Below are 13,528 nucleotides of genomic sequence, written 5' to 3'. Positions count from 1 at the left end.
AAAAAAAGGTTGTGATGCATGGACATTGATACAGATACGGGATACGACACGACACAGGATACGTTGACACAAGACACAGGAACATACATATATATATATATATATATATATATATATATATATATATATATATAATATAAAATATTTTTTTTAAATAAATTGTCATAATATTTTGATATTTTTTATATTAAAATGTAAATTAATTTTTTAAATTATTTTTAATATCTTATTTTAATTATATAAAGTATTTAAATTTTTTATTTTAATAAATAATAATATATACAATTTTTAAATTTATTTTAAGAATACATGTAAGAATAAGGTTGGACACACTGACATGTGATGATATTTAGGTGTGTCTAAACGTGTCCGGAAAAGAATTTTTTATTTTTTATTTAGACACGGTTAAACACAACAGACATGCGTGTTAGACGAGTATCGATAAGTGTTGTGTCCGACATGCTGACATAACAATTCAGTAAAGTGTCCGTATCTCATAAAACATAGCTAATCATTCAATGATTTAAATTTAAAAATCAATGAAGAATAGATAAAACAAAGACCAAAATCCAAAAAAAAAAATCAATATAAACGGAGTTTTAACAAAATTTTTACCATAATTTTAAATTTTTAATAAAGATTACAAGGTTAGCCAATGAACTAAATCAACACAGTTTTAACAAAGATTAACCAGTGAATTAAAAAATCAACTAATCATTATGATTCAATCAATCAAAAACAAAAAATAGAGTACTCAATACAACACAGAAACACATTCAATGTTCAAATTTAAAAATCAATGAAAAACAAAGAACAGAGGAAACAAAGACTAGAATTCCAAAAAAAATAATATAAATAGAGTTTTAACAACATTTTTAGCATAATTTTAAATTTTTAATAAAGATTAACAAGGTTAATAGTGAAATAAATAAATTAAATCAGCACAGTTTTAATAAAGATAAACCAATGAACTAAAAGATAAAGTAATCATTCAAGGATTCAGTATATCAATTAATTAAAAACAAAAAAATTGAGAAATATAGCACAGGAATAGAACTAATCATTCAATGATTCAAATTAAAAAATCAACGAAGAACATAAAAAGCGAAGACCAAAATCCCAAAAAAAATCAATGTTCTAGCAGAATCTAAAAAAAATCATTGAATCAATATTCCAAGCAAAGAATGAAGAACTAGGGGTGTGCATGGGCCGGGTGAAACCGGGTTTGATGTGACCCAGACCCGGCCCGAAATATGTACCGGGCCCATTTATGAGACCCGAACCTGACCCTAGACCCGATGAAACCTATATCCTTTCGGGCCACAACTATACCGGGTGAAAACCGGGTGAAAATTGGGCCGTTAACATTATATTACCTTGATACCTTCTTGTAAGTTAGCATGTAAAAATATCCAAATTTGCAAGACTCCAACCATTATTTGACATGGTAAAATTCACTTAGAAAAATATAACAAGAACCAACTCTTCTCTAAAATTAAAGCATAACCATAATCAATACTAATATTGCCTAATAACACCAAATATTTAAATAAATACAAATAACACAATATTATGCATTAGTCTAAAGTCTTATGCATTTTAAATATAAAATATTAACTTATAGTCTTATATATAATGACTAATAACACAAAATATTAAAGTTTACAATACTTAAATTCTACATAATAATAGCCATCATCCATCACTAATAATACAAAATATTTATTGTGTATGGTGATCGGGCCACCGGGCCGATTTCGGGTAACCCGAGCTATGGCCCGGCCCGACCCGAAATAATGACCGGGTCTATCTTTGAAACCCTTACCCGGCCCTAGACCCGATGAAATCACACCAAATTAGCCTTTAAAGTGTTCGGGACCGGGCCGGGCCTTCGGGCCGGGCCTTCGGGCCGGGCCTTCGGGCCGGGCCGGGCCATGCACACCCCTATGAAGAACAGAGAATAAAAATTTTAAAAAAATGTGCCTTTGTTCTGAGCAATTTGAGCAGATGGGCAAAAGCACGGCAGAGACGAAGACTAGGTGCGAGCAAGACGACCGACGGCGACAGAAATGCGGCTGGGGAAACGAAGAGCAGACGGCGAACGATGTGCTTGAGGAAGAAGCTGCACTTAGTGAATGAGGAGAGTAGATGGAGGCTTCGATTACAACTTCTAGATCAGGACGGTTGTGTCTGAGCGCGACGAACGGTGGCTGAGCAGACGAAGACCAGCAACTAAAGGCGAGCTCGAGAAAGACGCACAGATTGTTAAATGAGGAAGAAATGCAGAGCCACAAACGACCGAACGAAGACACGGTGATGTTTGAGTGCAATCAACAGCGGCAATAAGTAAGACCTTTGTGGCGGAGGGGGAATAACCTAGGGTTTGTGTTTGGGAGGGGGGGGATGGGGCTGTATCTGAATGAGGAGAGGGAGAAGTGAAGAAGGAGAAGACTTTTCTTTTTTTAAGAAATTGTAAAACGGCACGATTTTAACAGAACTGGTCGAATCCTGGTTTAATTCGACTTATCGGTTCTCATCCAGTTCAACGGGTTTTAAACAGTTTTATAATTGGCAATTTTAAATGTTGAGCCAAATCACAGAGAGATTCAATTTACGGTTGAACTAGTCCGTCCAGAAAATTTAGTCAGATTTTCAAAACCATGATTATATGAAATTAATATGTGCAAAAAGTTAGTAGTGTAATTTTTTAGAATTTAACTATCTTAGTGCATATTTTAATAGCGCAATAATAGAAACTTTTTAAGTTTTCGATATACTCAAAATATTGAAAATATAAAAGAATTTATTTTTTAATAATTCTTAATAAATTATTTTTTGTGATATTCTTAAAATGTGTGCTGAATACATGTTAGCAAGATCTAATATTTTATTAGAAACAAAGTTGTCCTCCTGGTACGTAGGCATTATTTCATAATGAACGATTGTTAATGGCTCTGTGACACATGACTTCAAATTATATGGGTAAAGTTTCGTACGAAGCTTTCCAACCTCCAAAAATTGATTCCACTGCCTTCTGCTTTATTAACTATGCTTTGCGATAACTTATGGTGTGGTTAAACTCCAACTGTACTTCCGCAATCATTGATTTCACCTTTATAGATGAGTCAACTTCTACCAATAGCTTTATTTCTTCTACAGTTGTGTTAGAATCTAGCTTTAAATGATCTTGAAAAATGGTGGCCCTAGTACAGGTGTGACTACCATTGTACCTCCTTATCTCCCAACAGTACTTCCTGGACATTTTGCTATCCTGATCAGCCAATCACAATTTGAGCCGTATTGGGTACATTTAGCATAGAATGTCGTTGGTTTCGACTCATGCACCCAATAATCTACACCTTTATGGATGGTATAATCTTTCATCACTTTAATCATTGCCTCCCTAGAACTGAATTCTATTCCCACGGTTGAATTCACCATCCGTTATAACAGGAAGCTTTGCTGCAATCACGCCACAAAATTTATTTTTTGATAAATAATTCTTAAATACGTGTCTTAATAATAAAATCTATCTATGATCCATAAATCAAGAATAAATCATTCAAAAATTAATAAATTAACAAATTAGGTCATCAAATGCTATTTAATAAATTAATAATCACACAAGAATGTGAAATAATAAATTCTTTGACATACATGTTTACTTGATCAATAATAATTAAACATGTTGTAATTGCATGCATGAAATCAGTAGGTCCGATTTCTTTACATAAAAAAAATTTTTTCCTGCAAAATAAAAAACGGTGGGTCCAATTTTTTTGTAAAAAAAATTCATCCTGCATGCATAAAATCAAGGGCAATTTACTGAAATAAATATTCTGGACTCCAAATTTACCAAAATACACATTTTGTAAAATAGATACCGAAATGCATTTTTTTCATAAACTATGTAAACCGCGACAGGGATTCTGCGGTTTACGAATGCATGTAATCCGCTACAGGGGTGTTGCGGTTTACGTTTGAAGCAAACCTTCACATAATCTGTAGTAGAGGTGTCGCGGTTTATGCTTTAGTGTGGACTTAGTTCATTTTCCATGGAGTATGAGTTATTGGATGAAACTTTGGTATGCCTTTTTTATATATGGCGCAACATAGGTTGGTGCTTTGATTTAATTGAAATTAGTCTCTTGAACACATAGAATTACCAACAAAATTAGAACACCTTTACTTAAGAGAATCACAACTACGTAGAGAATCACCAACAATAACCACATCACCATAAAACGAACAGTAAGTACAACTTTACTTAACATTCATACATGGAAAAGAATAAACTAAAACAGGACAAAAACACAAATAAGAAAAGCAAAATGAAAGCTAATCATGACGACCTAATGACACCTATGCCTCAGCTATGGGTACGGATCCTCGCTGAGGGCAAATCCTACGAGTGTGTCCTGTCTATCTGCATAGCCCACATCGCTTCGGCCGACTAGTATTGGCATCATCCATGGTGTTACAGATTCTTGTTGACCTCGATCATTCTTCTCTGGCATGTCTCATGTAAAGATCAGGAATGACAGTAGGACCGTCGTATGGTGGCCACAGGCCCTCTAAAACAGGGGGCAAAAACCCCATCCAGTATACACTGAATACCTTACTCATGGTATAAACCTCATGGACGTACGTAGCCCAGTCTAACCGAGACTGAGCACAGCATGCAATCGCATGTCAGCACGGGTAATGGAGAGCTTGAAAGTACTCGCAGTCACAAGTGCGATCTTTGAGGGAAACCCTATCCAATATACACTGAACACCTTACTCATGGTATAAACCTCATGGACGTACGTAGCCCAGTCTAACCGGGACTGAGCACAGCATGCAATTGCATGGCAGCACAGGTAATGGAGAGCTTGAAAGTACCCGCAGTCACAAGTGCGATCTCTGAGGGAAACCCGATACGTCCCAAGCGAAAAGTTACCGGTAGGAGTCATCTCAGCCACGGTATATTCAGACTGATGTCTGTCAAACAGAGTAACCGTAAAGCATCTAGAATCTTTCAAGTTGCGCTCTATCGCCAGCCTGGCAAAACCGTTGGCCTGATCCCAACTGCGCCTCTGCTGTCTGCCTTCAGACGACAAAAAGCTCTACTAACCTCCCATATGTGGATTTCACAAGTGTAGTAACCGGCAAACTCCGTGTCCCCTTCAATAGAGAGTTAACACACTCGGATATGTTCGTCGTCATGTGGCCAAACCATCTGCCTCTATCCTGGTGTTGGGTCCACTTATCGTACTCCACTCGGTTGGCCCAATCACACATAGCCGGATTCTCAGTACTCATAATATCAAACCAGCAGTCAAACTCTGCCTCAATCTTGGCATACGCCACATTCACAAGTAGCCGCCTTGCATCCTGGCCCTTGAAACTGAGAGCAAAATTAGCTGCAACGTGTCGAATGCAATACTCTCGATATGCATGAGGTGGTAGCCAACCACTGTCTGGTGCCTCCAGTGCAGCCTTATTAACGTTGTGTCTGTCAGAGATTACCAGAATGCCTTCTTGTGGGGTCACATGTTGACGCAAGTGGGATAAGAAAAAAGCCCACGACTCAGCATTCTTCCCCTCAACAAGTGCAAACGCAACCGGCAATATATTCGAGTTTTCATCTTGCGCAATAGCCAGAAACAAAGTCCCGCCATACTTCCCATACAGATGCATACCGTCAATGCTAATTAGTGGCTTGCAATGTTTAAAAGCCTCAACGCATGGAGGGAATGTCCAGAAAAGACGATGAAAGTACTCTGTAGACTCATCAACCTCATCACCTATACGCACTGGAGAAGTCTTCAACAAAGCAACGGTTCCGTCCATCGTTGCTTGCATCCCAAGGATCCACCGGGACAACTCGGCATACGACTCTTTCCAATTCCCGTAGATCTGTGCGACTGCCTTCTGCTTTGCTTTCCATACCTTCCTATAACTAGGTCTGAATCCGTAGGTTGACCCAGTAGCTTCTTGCAACACCTTTATCGTAACCGCTGCATACGCCCTAACCAACGGATAGATCCTCGCACAAATTACGTGGTAATCGAGCTGTCGGTGGTCGCTCGAAATCGAAGTGGCCAAGCAAGTGGCGGTTGTTGATGGGACCCAGAACTGATGGCCCCTGAGGTGCAGGTGAGGCCATCGGGGTCTCCTCCTCACTATCCTCCGATATGTGATCGGCCTCATTGTCCGAATCATCTTCCCGCATCGTGTCCTCAACGTGATCCGGCTCACCACCAACAAGACCAGTAATCAAACCAGGTGACCTAGCTGCCGGTGCTAGAATAAGTGGAGGTGCAGCTAAGAGACAACCAGGTGTAACGACAGGCACCGAAGTAGAAGCACCCGCCACCGTCGTCGACTGAGGATTTGGCGCTGAAGCCCCGGAACTGTCGACACCGTTTTCCAACTTGGCAAACAACTCGTGTATTCTCACCTTCGAAAAACTCCGCCGACAATAAAACAAGACCTCCATGTCTTCATCCGACCCTATCACAAATGTTTCATACTGCACACCACTTGACACAACTGCCATTGGAATCTTGTAGAACACCTTCTTCACCAACTTGGCCCCACACAACCCTGCCTTCTGCAATATGTTCCTCTTTAGATCCAACAAAGTATCAGTTGAACGGATAAAAACACTCAGCGGTTCTTTATCAATGAACTTAACACCATACCTATTACTTTTTTTTTTTTTATTTTACCAGAGCAGTGGATTAGAACCAACAAGCTCTCCTCACTATCCATTTGTGAAAGTGTGAAAATGACTCTCTACAAATGCCCCACTCCCTACCTTGAGTGGTATATATAGCCGAATTTGACAAAGCATAAACCCCTAGACCCCTGTAGCGGTTTATACAGGTTTTCAAGTCACACATAAACCGCGACACCCCTACTGCGGATGACGTGAAGGTTTGCTTCGAACGTAAACCACGACACCCCTGTAGCGGATTACGTGCATTCGTAAACCGCCGGACCCCTGTCGCGGTTTACATAGTTTATAAAAAAAAATGCATTTTGGTATTTATTTTGCAAAATGTGTATTCTGATAAATTTAGAGGCCAGAATATTTATTTCAGTAAATTGCCCTAAAATCAATGAGTCTAATTTCTTAACAAAAAAATGTTTGCCCAACACAAATCGAAAGGTCCAATTTATGTTCTTCTCTCTAAAAAAAAATCGGACTATCCAATTTTTTTCATCAATTAACCGCCATGACAATCGTGTAAAATATTCTTAACATCCATTACGCTGCGTTACACGCACCAAGGTGTCATATCCAAAAAAATTAACCTAAAATTTTGTAGAAATTAATGGCTTTTAATAAAAATAAATTCTTTCAATTTTTTTTAACAACTAAAAGAATAAAATATAATTTTATACTATTAATTTTTATAAGTGAAATTAAAAAAAAATATTAAAAAATTATAAATCACATTGTACTCTTTCAATTTTTTTTCGACAATTGAGATTTGAGAAAATCCATTCCCAATTTTTAATCTAAATACCCAGTATATTTTTTGTGGAAGTAACCATCTTGGAGCAAATTTAGTGGGGAACAATCACTTTTGTCTTCTCCATTACAGCTTTTCCCCTCACCGAAAACAAAAGGAAATACTCTCTGTTGACTAAACCTAGTATGGAACCTTCCTGGTAATTTCTTTGCCGATAGCGAAATTAAAAAGAAGTTATATCATCGATTTCCATTGCTAACGCTCCTTCTGATTACAAACTCCAAACGCAGAAAGAAAAGTTCAGAACATGGAGAATTACGACGTGAAGTTTCTCTGCAGCTATGGCGATGAGATCCACCACCACCCCAACGACAAGAAGATCTCCTACGTCGGCGGCCTCAACAAGCTCCTCTACGTTAACCGTGGAATCGACTTCACCGCCATGCTCGCCGAACTCTCCGCCCTCTTTGACGCCACCGGTGACATCCACTTCAAGTATCAGCTCCCCGGCGATGACTTCGACTCTCTAATATCCGTCACCAGCGACAGCGGCCTAAACAGCCTGATGCTTGAGTATGATAACCTCTACAGAGATTCCCCTAAAACCGCTCGGATGAGATTATTCATCTTCTATGGTAAGGGTCCTGATTCCGCGTCCACCCAACCCTTCCCAGTCAAACTGAAATCCAAAGTCAACGGCGATGCTGTTGTTCCTCCGCAAATTACGCCGGTGAAGTTCCAAGATCTGCCACCGGTTAACAATTTTAATACCTCAGACCGAGCGTTGGATTCGGATCCAAAAGTGAATCAACCGGTCGAAGATTCCGGTTCTTCCCGTTTGAATAGTCCGTTACCTGCTTTACAGTATGATGTTTTCATCAGCTTCAGAGGTGAGGATACACGCGCAAGCTTCACTTCCCATCTTTCCAAAGCCCTGTCCCGAAAGCAGATAGTTACATACACTGATGACTTGCTTCACGAAGGAGATTCGATCACGTCCATCCTCCTCAGAGCAATTGAAGAATCTTGCCTTTTGCTTGTTGTATTCTCAGAGAACTACGCATCCTCAAAGTGGTGCTTGCAAGAACTGGTTAAAATAATGGAGTGCAAGAAAGAATTTGGACGGCTTGTTATTCCTGTCTTCTACAACGTTGATCCATCACATGTAAGGTATCAGCTAGGAAGTTACAGTGAAGCGTTTAAAAAACACTTGCAGAATAACAAGAAGGCGGAGGTTCAGAAGTGGAGGGAAGCTCTCACTGCAGCAGCAAATTTAGAAGGCTTGGACTCCCGTTCTTATGGGTAAGTATGCGTTTATTGAGTTAAGGAACCCCTTTTTGTTCAATTTTGTTGACGATCGTGTTACACTGCTCCTTATGTTATGTCTTTCCCCTCCCCCTTCATATTGTAGGGACGAAATTGAATTCATTCAGAATATTGTCAAAGATGTTTTGCAGAAGCTGATTGACCATAACCCACCCAATGATAGTAAAAATCTTGTTGGCATTAGTGAAAATCTTGAAAATGTAAAATCACTATTAAGTGAATCTGTTGAAGTCAGAATGATTGGAATTTGTGGCATAGGGGGTATAGGAAAAACAACTCTAGCAAGACTTATATTTGAGAAATATTCTTATAAGTTTGAAGGCTCCTGCTTCTTAGAAAATGTACGGGAAAGATCAGGAAAGTATGGAAAATCCACTTTTGTTAAGCACAGGTTAAGCAAACAAAGAAATTTCATAGTTCTTGATGATGTGAGTAGTTTAAAGCAATTAAATTACCTGGTTGGGGAGCTTCAATGCTGTGGCGCAGGTAGTAAGATCATTATCACAGCTAGAGACAAAAATGTGCTGGTTCCAACGGTTGAAACAATATATGAGATGAAGATATTAGATTCTCATGAATCATTTAAACTGTTTAGTTTGAATGCATTCAATGAAGACTATCCACAAATTGGATACGAGGAGCTATCATGGAAAGCGGTTGGCTGTTGCAAAGGCATCCCACTAGCCTTAATAGTATTGGGTTCTTTTCTTCATTCAAAGAGTAAAACTGAATGGCATAGTGCATTGCAAAAGCTTGAGAAGACACCAGATCCAGAAATTCAGAATATTTTAAGATTGAGTTATGATGGATTAGATGATGAGGCAAAACAAATTTTTCTAGACATCGCATGTTTTTTTAAGGGAGAGCTTGTAGAATACGTAGTTAATCTGTTAGGCAGTTGTGGCTTCTATGCAGCTATTGGCATGAGATCCCTTCTTGATAGAGCTTTAATAGCTATATCTCATAATTGTGTGCAGATGCATGACTTGATCCAAGAATTAGGTTGGGATATCGTTTGTCAACAATCTAGTGGAAATCCTGAAAATCGTAGCCACTTGTGGGATTCTAATGATATTTGGGATGTTTTGGGAAACAACAAAGTAAGCCACACACTCTTTTCTGGGAGAAAATTTGTTAGAACAGAGATATAGTTTAGTTGAATTCCTAGAGGCAATGTTTTGGTATTACTTGATTTCATTTGATTTAATTCATTTCTTTTTCTTTTTGTTTATCAGGGAACTGATTCTATTGAAAGCATAGTGTTGGATATGTCTCAAATAGAAGATCTACAGTTGAATGCTGATACATTCAAAAAGATGCCTAAGTTAAGATTTCTCAAATTATATATCCCATCGGAAAATGATGGCAGATTGAATAAATTGCATCTTCCCGTAGGACTAAAGCCATTTCCTTCTAAATTAAGATACTTGGAGTGGGATGCCTACCCTTTGCCATCTCTGCCATCGAATTTTTGTCCTGAGAAGCTTGTTACTCTTCGCATCCGGAACAGTAAACTTAAAAGACTTTGGGATGGGGTTCAGGTTTGTACACAATGCATGTTTTGTCATTTGTTTGATGGATGGGTGTGATTTTTTAACCCCATATTCTGATTTACCATTTTAGTTTTTCCATTTGCATTATTGCAGAATCTTGTTAATTTAGAGGAAGTAGATCTAACAGATTCCCGAAAGTTGGTGGAGCTTCCAGATTTCTCCAAGGCAGATAATCTCAAAAGTGTACATCTGTCTGGCTGTCGAAGTTTGCGTCATGTCCATCCATCTCTTTTATCACTTGGAAAACTTGAACTTTTAGATCTTTTGAACTGTGCAAAACTTGAGATGCTTGAAACTAAGATGCATTCAAAATCTCTTAATCACCTCTATATCAAGAGCCGCACAAGTTTAATCCCACCCTATGTCAGTCACTTATCATCTTTACGGAAATTACTTCTAGATGGAAGCCCTGTGGAGACATTGCCGGTGAGCATCAAACACCTTACGGAGCTGAAAACACTGTCACTAAAAGGGTGTAAGATGCTTCAACATTTGCCAGAGCTTCCATCATCCATTCGTCATTTGACTGCTCTGGACTGCATAATGCTGCAAACTGTGACATTCAGTTCAAATATTCCTAGACTACAAGAAGAAAAACGCATAAACATCTCGTTCCATAATTGCATGAAGTTGGATGTGGCGAATTGTATTTATTGGTACCTTAAAGATATAAGGAAACTTGCTTACGTGTGTGAATCCAGAAGAGGAGGAAAAGGAGTAGTTCGGAGAAGTGATTTCTTCAAGATTTGTTACCCCGACTACAGAGTACCAGAGTGGTTCATGCATCGGACAAAGGGTACTTCCATAACTTTTGAAGTTTCTTCACCTTCCAGTTATGGTTTTAGTTCCCTTCTCTGCGTTGTTCTCCCTAAGTATAGTTTGGATTATGAACTTGATATTAAATGCCGTTGCTACTTGGAAGATGGTAGTAACATGCACAAATATTCATTTGGCGTATTATTTCTAAATCACATTCCGGCAAAAGGGTGTTCTGATCATGTTTATATGGCATATAATTATGGAGGCATCTTTGATGTAATCAAGCTGGACAGATTGAATAATAAGATTGCGTCTTCCGGGCAAAACCCAAAAGTCACATTTGAATTCTTTGTCAGCAGTGGCGATACTGGAAGTAAACAAGATGATAACTTGTTGATCAAAGAGTGTGGTGTCTATCCACTAAATGACTCCAATTTTAGAACTGAATAGACGCTACTATTTTGGAGTTTCGGCATGAAAAACAAGGCCTTGGGATGCTGGATTTTGTAGCACATGGAACCATGAGGTTGGAGTTGGAAGCTCCCGGGCCCCAGCTAAAACTCGTGTACAGTTGTCTTTTTTTTTTCTCTTGAATTTTTATCATTCATGTTTACCTTGCTTTCTCTTGTTACCTTGGGCTAATTTCTAATTCCATAAAGAAAATCTTGCTTTCATGAATTCCTCGACAAAATCTTACAAATGAGAATAAAAGTATAAAACTGTTAGATTTTTCATAATTGAAATTGAAAAAACAAAAGTTTTTTTGAACCAAATATGTTCATTACTATGTTTTATAAGGGGGGGGGGGGGGGGGTAATCGTGCATTTGGATTATACTATAATTTGGTTTAAGAAAAAGTTAATAAATTTCATTTATATCTGTTTTATGAATCTAAAATCAAATAAATTTGATACTTAATGATAATATTATTATTTTTAATTTTATCTTATGGATCACAATGGTATTCTTACTAAATAGGAGATAAGTGAAAGAAAAATAGAAGGAAAGGAAGAGAAGTTGTAAAACACCCTTCATAAATTACACATAAAAATGTGCAATTTTCTTTCATTCCTTCTATTTTTCTTCCATTTTTTCTCCAACCAAACATAACTTAAAAGGACCTATTTTAAGCTTTTCATATATTTGATTTCTGTTGAGAAGTTTTTGATATTTTTAATGTATTGAATATACAAAATTTTTTTAAAGAGTATATTACTGTCCTTAGAAATCTTTTAACTAAATCATTAAATTAATTATTTTTGGTACTATTTATTTCAGGTTAGTCACATGAAAGTTTAGTGATTTATAAATGTATGTATAATTTTTTTCTTTTCTAACCTTTTTCCCCCTCCAGATTTGCTCTTGGCTTTATCTAGAAGTGCACGCCACCGCACAATGGTGGTGGCAGGCGGTGGCAATGGTGTGTGGATAGGACAGGGTCAAATTTGGAAAGAGAGAGCTGAATAATGGTTGACAATTTAATTAGATGGACAAAATTGAAATACTTTGGAAATGTTGAGGGAATTACTTTAATAATTTGATTTGTTTTGGCTGAAAATTATTGCAAAGCACGTTGACGAGGTGTCTTGTTCTCTAGCACAGTTGCCTTTGACTTTAGAGATTTGAGGGGGGATATATCCCCTTGGTTTTACTTATTGGGAAGTTCTATGGTGTGGATAGAGAGGGGCATCCAGAGGTCTAGATTTGATGTAGAAGAGCTGTCACTAGGACGCGTGTGAGAGAACAAGTTCAGCCAATGGTGGAACCTATATCAAAAGGTTGTTAGAGTCAAGGTGGATTCAGGTCGTATGTCTCTTGTATCAGATGATGTCTCTTGTGTGAGATGATTAAAAATTCAATGAAGGATGGTTAATGTTTAATAGCAGGTGCTTTCATTTTCGGCCAATAGACTTGGGAAGATGCTGTTTTTTTATTTTATATATATAGACTAGATTGTTTGGGCTGGCCAAAATATGAAGTTGTTTCTCTCCTTAATAGTTATATGAGTCATCAGTGTTCAAAGTGGTATACTCAAGAAAACAAGTTGCTACCAAAAAAGATTAAAAGTTTCCTAACAAAAAAAAGAAAAAAAAGAAACATTAAAAGCTTGAGACTTTAGGACTTAGAAGTGTGTCTAAATAATCTATTAACGTAAATTACCCAAAAAATTACTAACAGTGACTAATTAAATAAATTATTGTTTTCTTTAATAAAAGATAACTACAATAACTGTATAAAAATTAGTAATAATAATATCCAAAACATGTTAACATTAATAAGATTAAATCTTTAATATTAAATTTATTCTAGTAAACTTCATAATTACGTTTAGCAAATTTCACACTAATCATAACAATCATAAAAAACTTTAAATAAATTATTGATAAGAACAGAACCTTTTAATAATAATAATAATAATAATAA

General features: G+C 37.3%; 1 protein-coding gene across 3 annotated transcripts; it reads left to right on the top strand.

Moving 5' to 3' along the window:
- Positions 1-7,556: 7,556 nt before the first annotated feature.
- Positions 7,557-12,984, top strand: LOC107614938 (disease resistance protein RML1B). Of its 3 annotated transcripts, XR_015899493.1 has the most exons (6): positions 7,564-7,665; positions 7,757-8,768; positions 8,878-9,892; positions 10,028-10,333; positions 10,439-11,669; positions 12,459-12,984. XR_015899493.1 is itself a non-coding variant. In XM_021110266.2 (4 exons), exons 1-4 carry the CDS (start codon positions 7,774-7,776, stop codon positions 11,552-11,554), a joined length of 3,432 nt encoding a protein of 1,143 aa, XP_020965925.1. In that variant the 5' UTR covers positions 7,564-7,773; the 3' UTR covers positions 11,555-11,775. The 3 variants fall into 3 exon arrangements, 1 of the variants encoding a protein (XP_020965925.1); XR_002353188.2 differs by having other exon boundaries at positions 7,557-8,768; XM_021110266.2 differs by lacking the exon at positions 12,459-12,984 and having other exon boundaries at positions 7,564-8,768; positions 10,439-11,775.
- The last annotated feature ends 544 nt before the right edge of the window (positions 12,985-13,528 follow it).

Source organism: Arachis ipaensis, chromosome B9 (genome assembly GCF_059453495.1).
Source record: "Arachis ipaensis isolate K30076 ecotype BB chromosome B9, ASM5945349v1, whole genome shotgun sequence".
In the NCBI taxonomy this organism is placed as follows: Eukaryota; Viridiplantae; Streptophyta; class Magnoliopsida; order Fabales; family Fabaceae; genus Arachis; species Arachis ipaensis.
The sequence above is the reverse complement of the archived record's forward strand: the minus strand, read 5'-3'. Positions and strand labels throughout refer to the sequence as shown.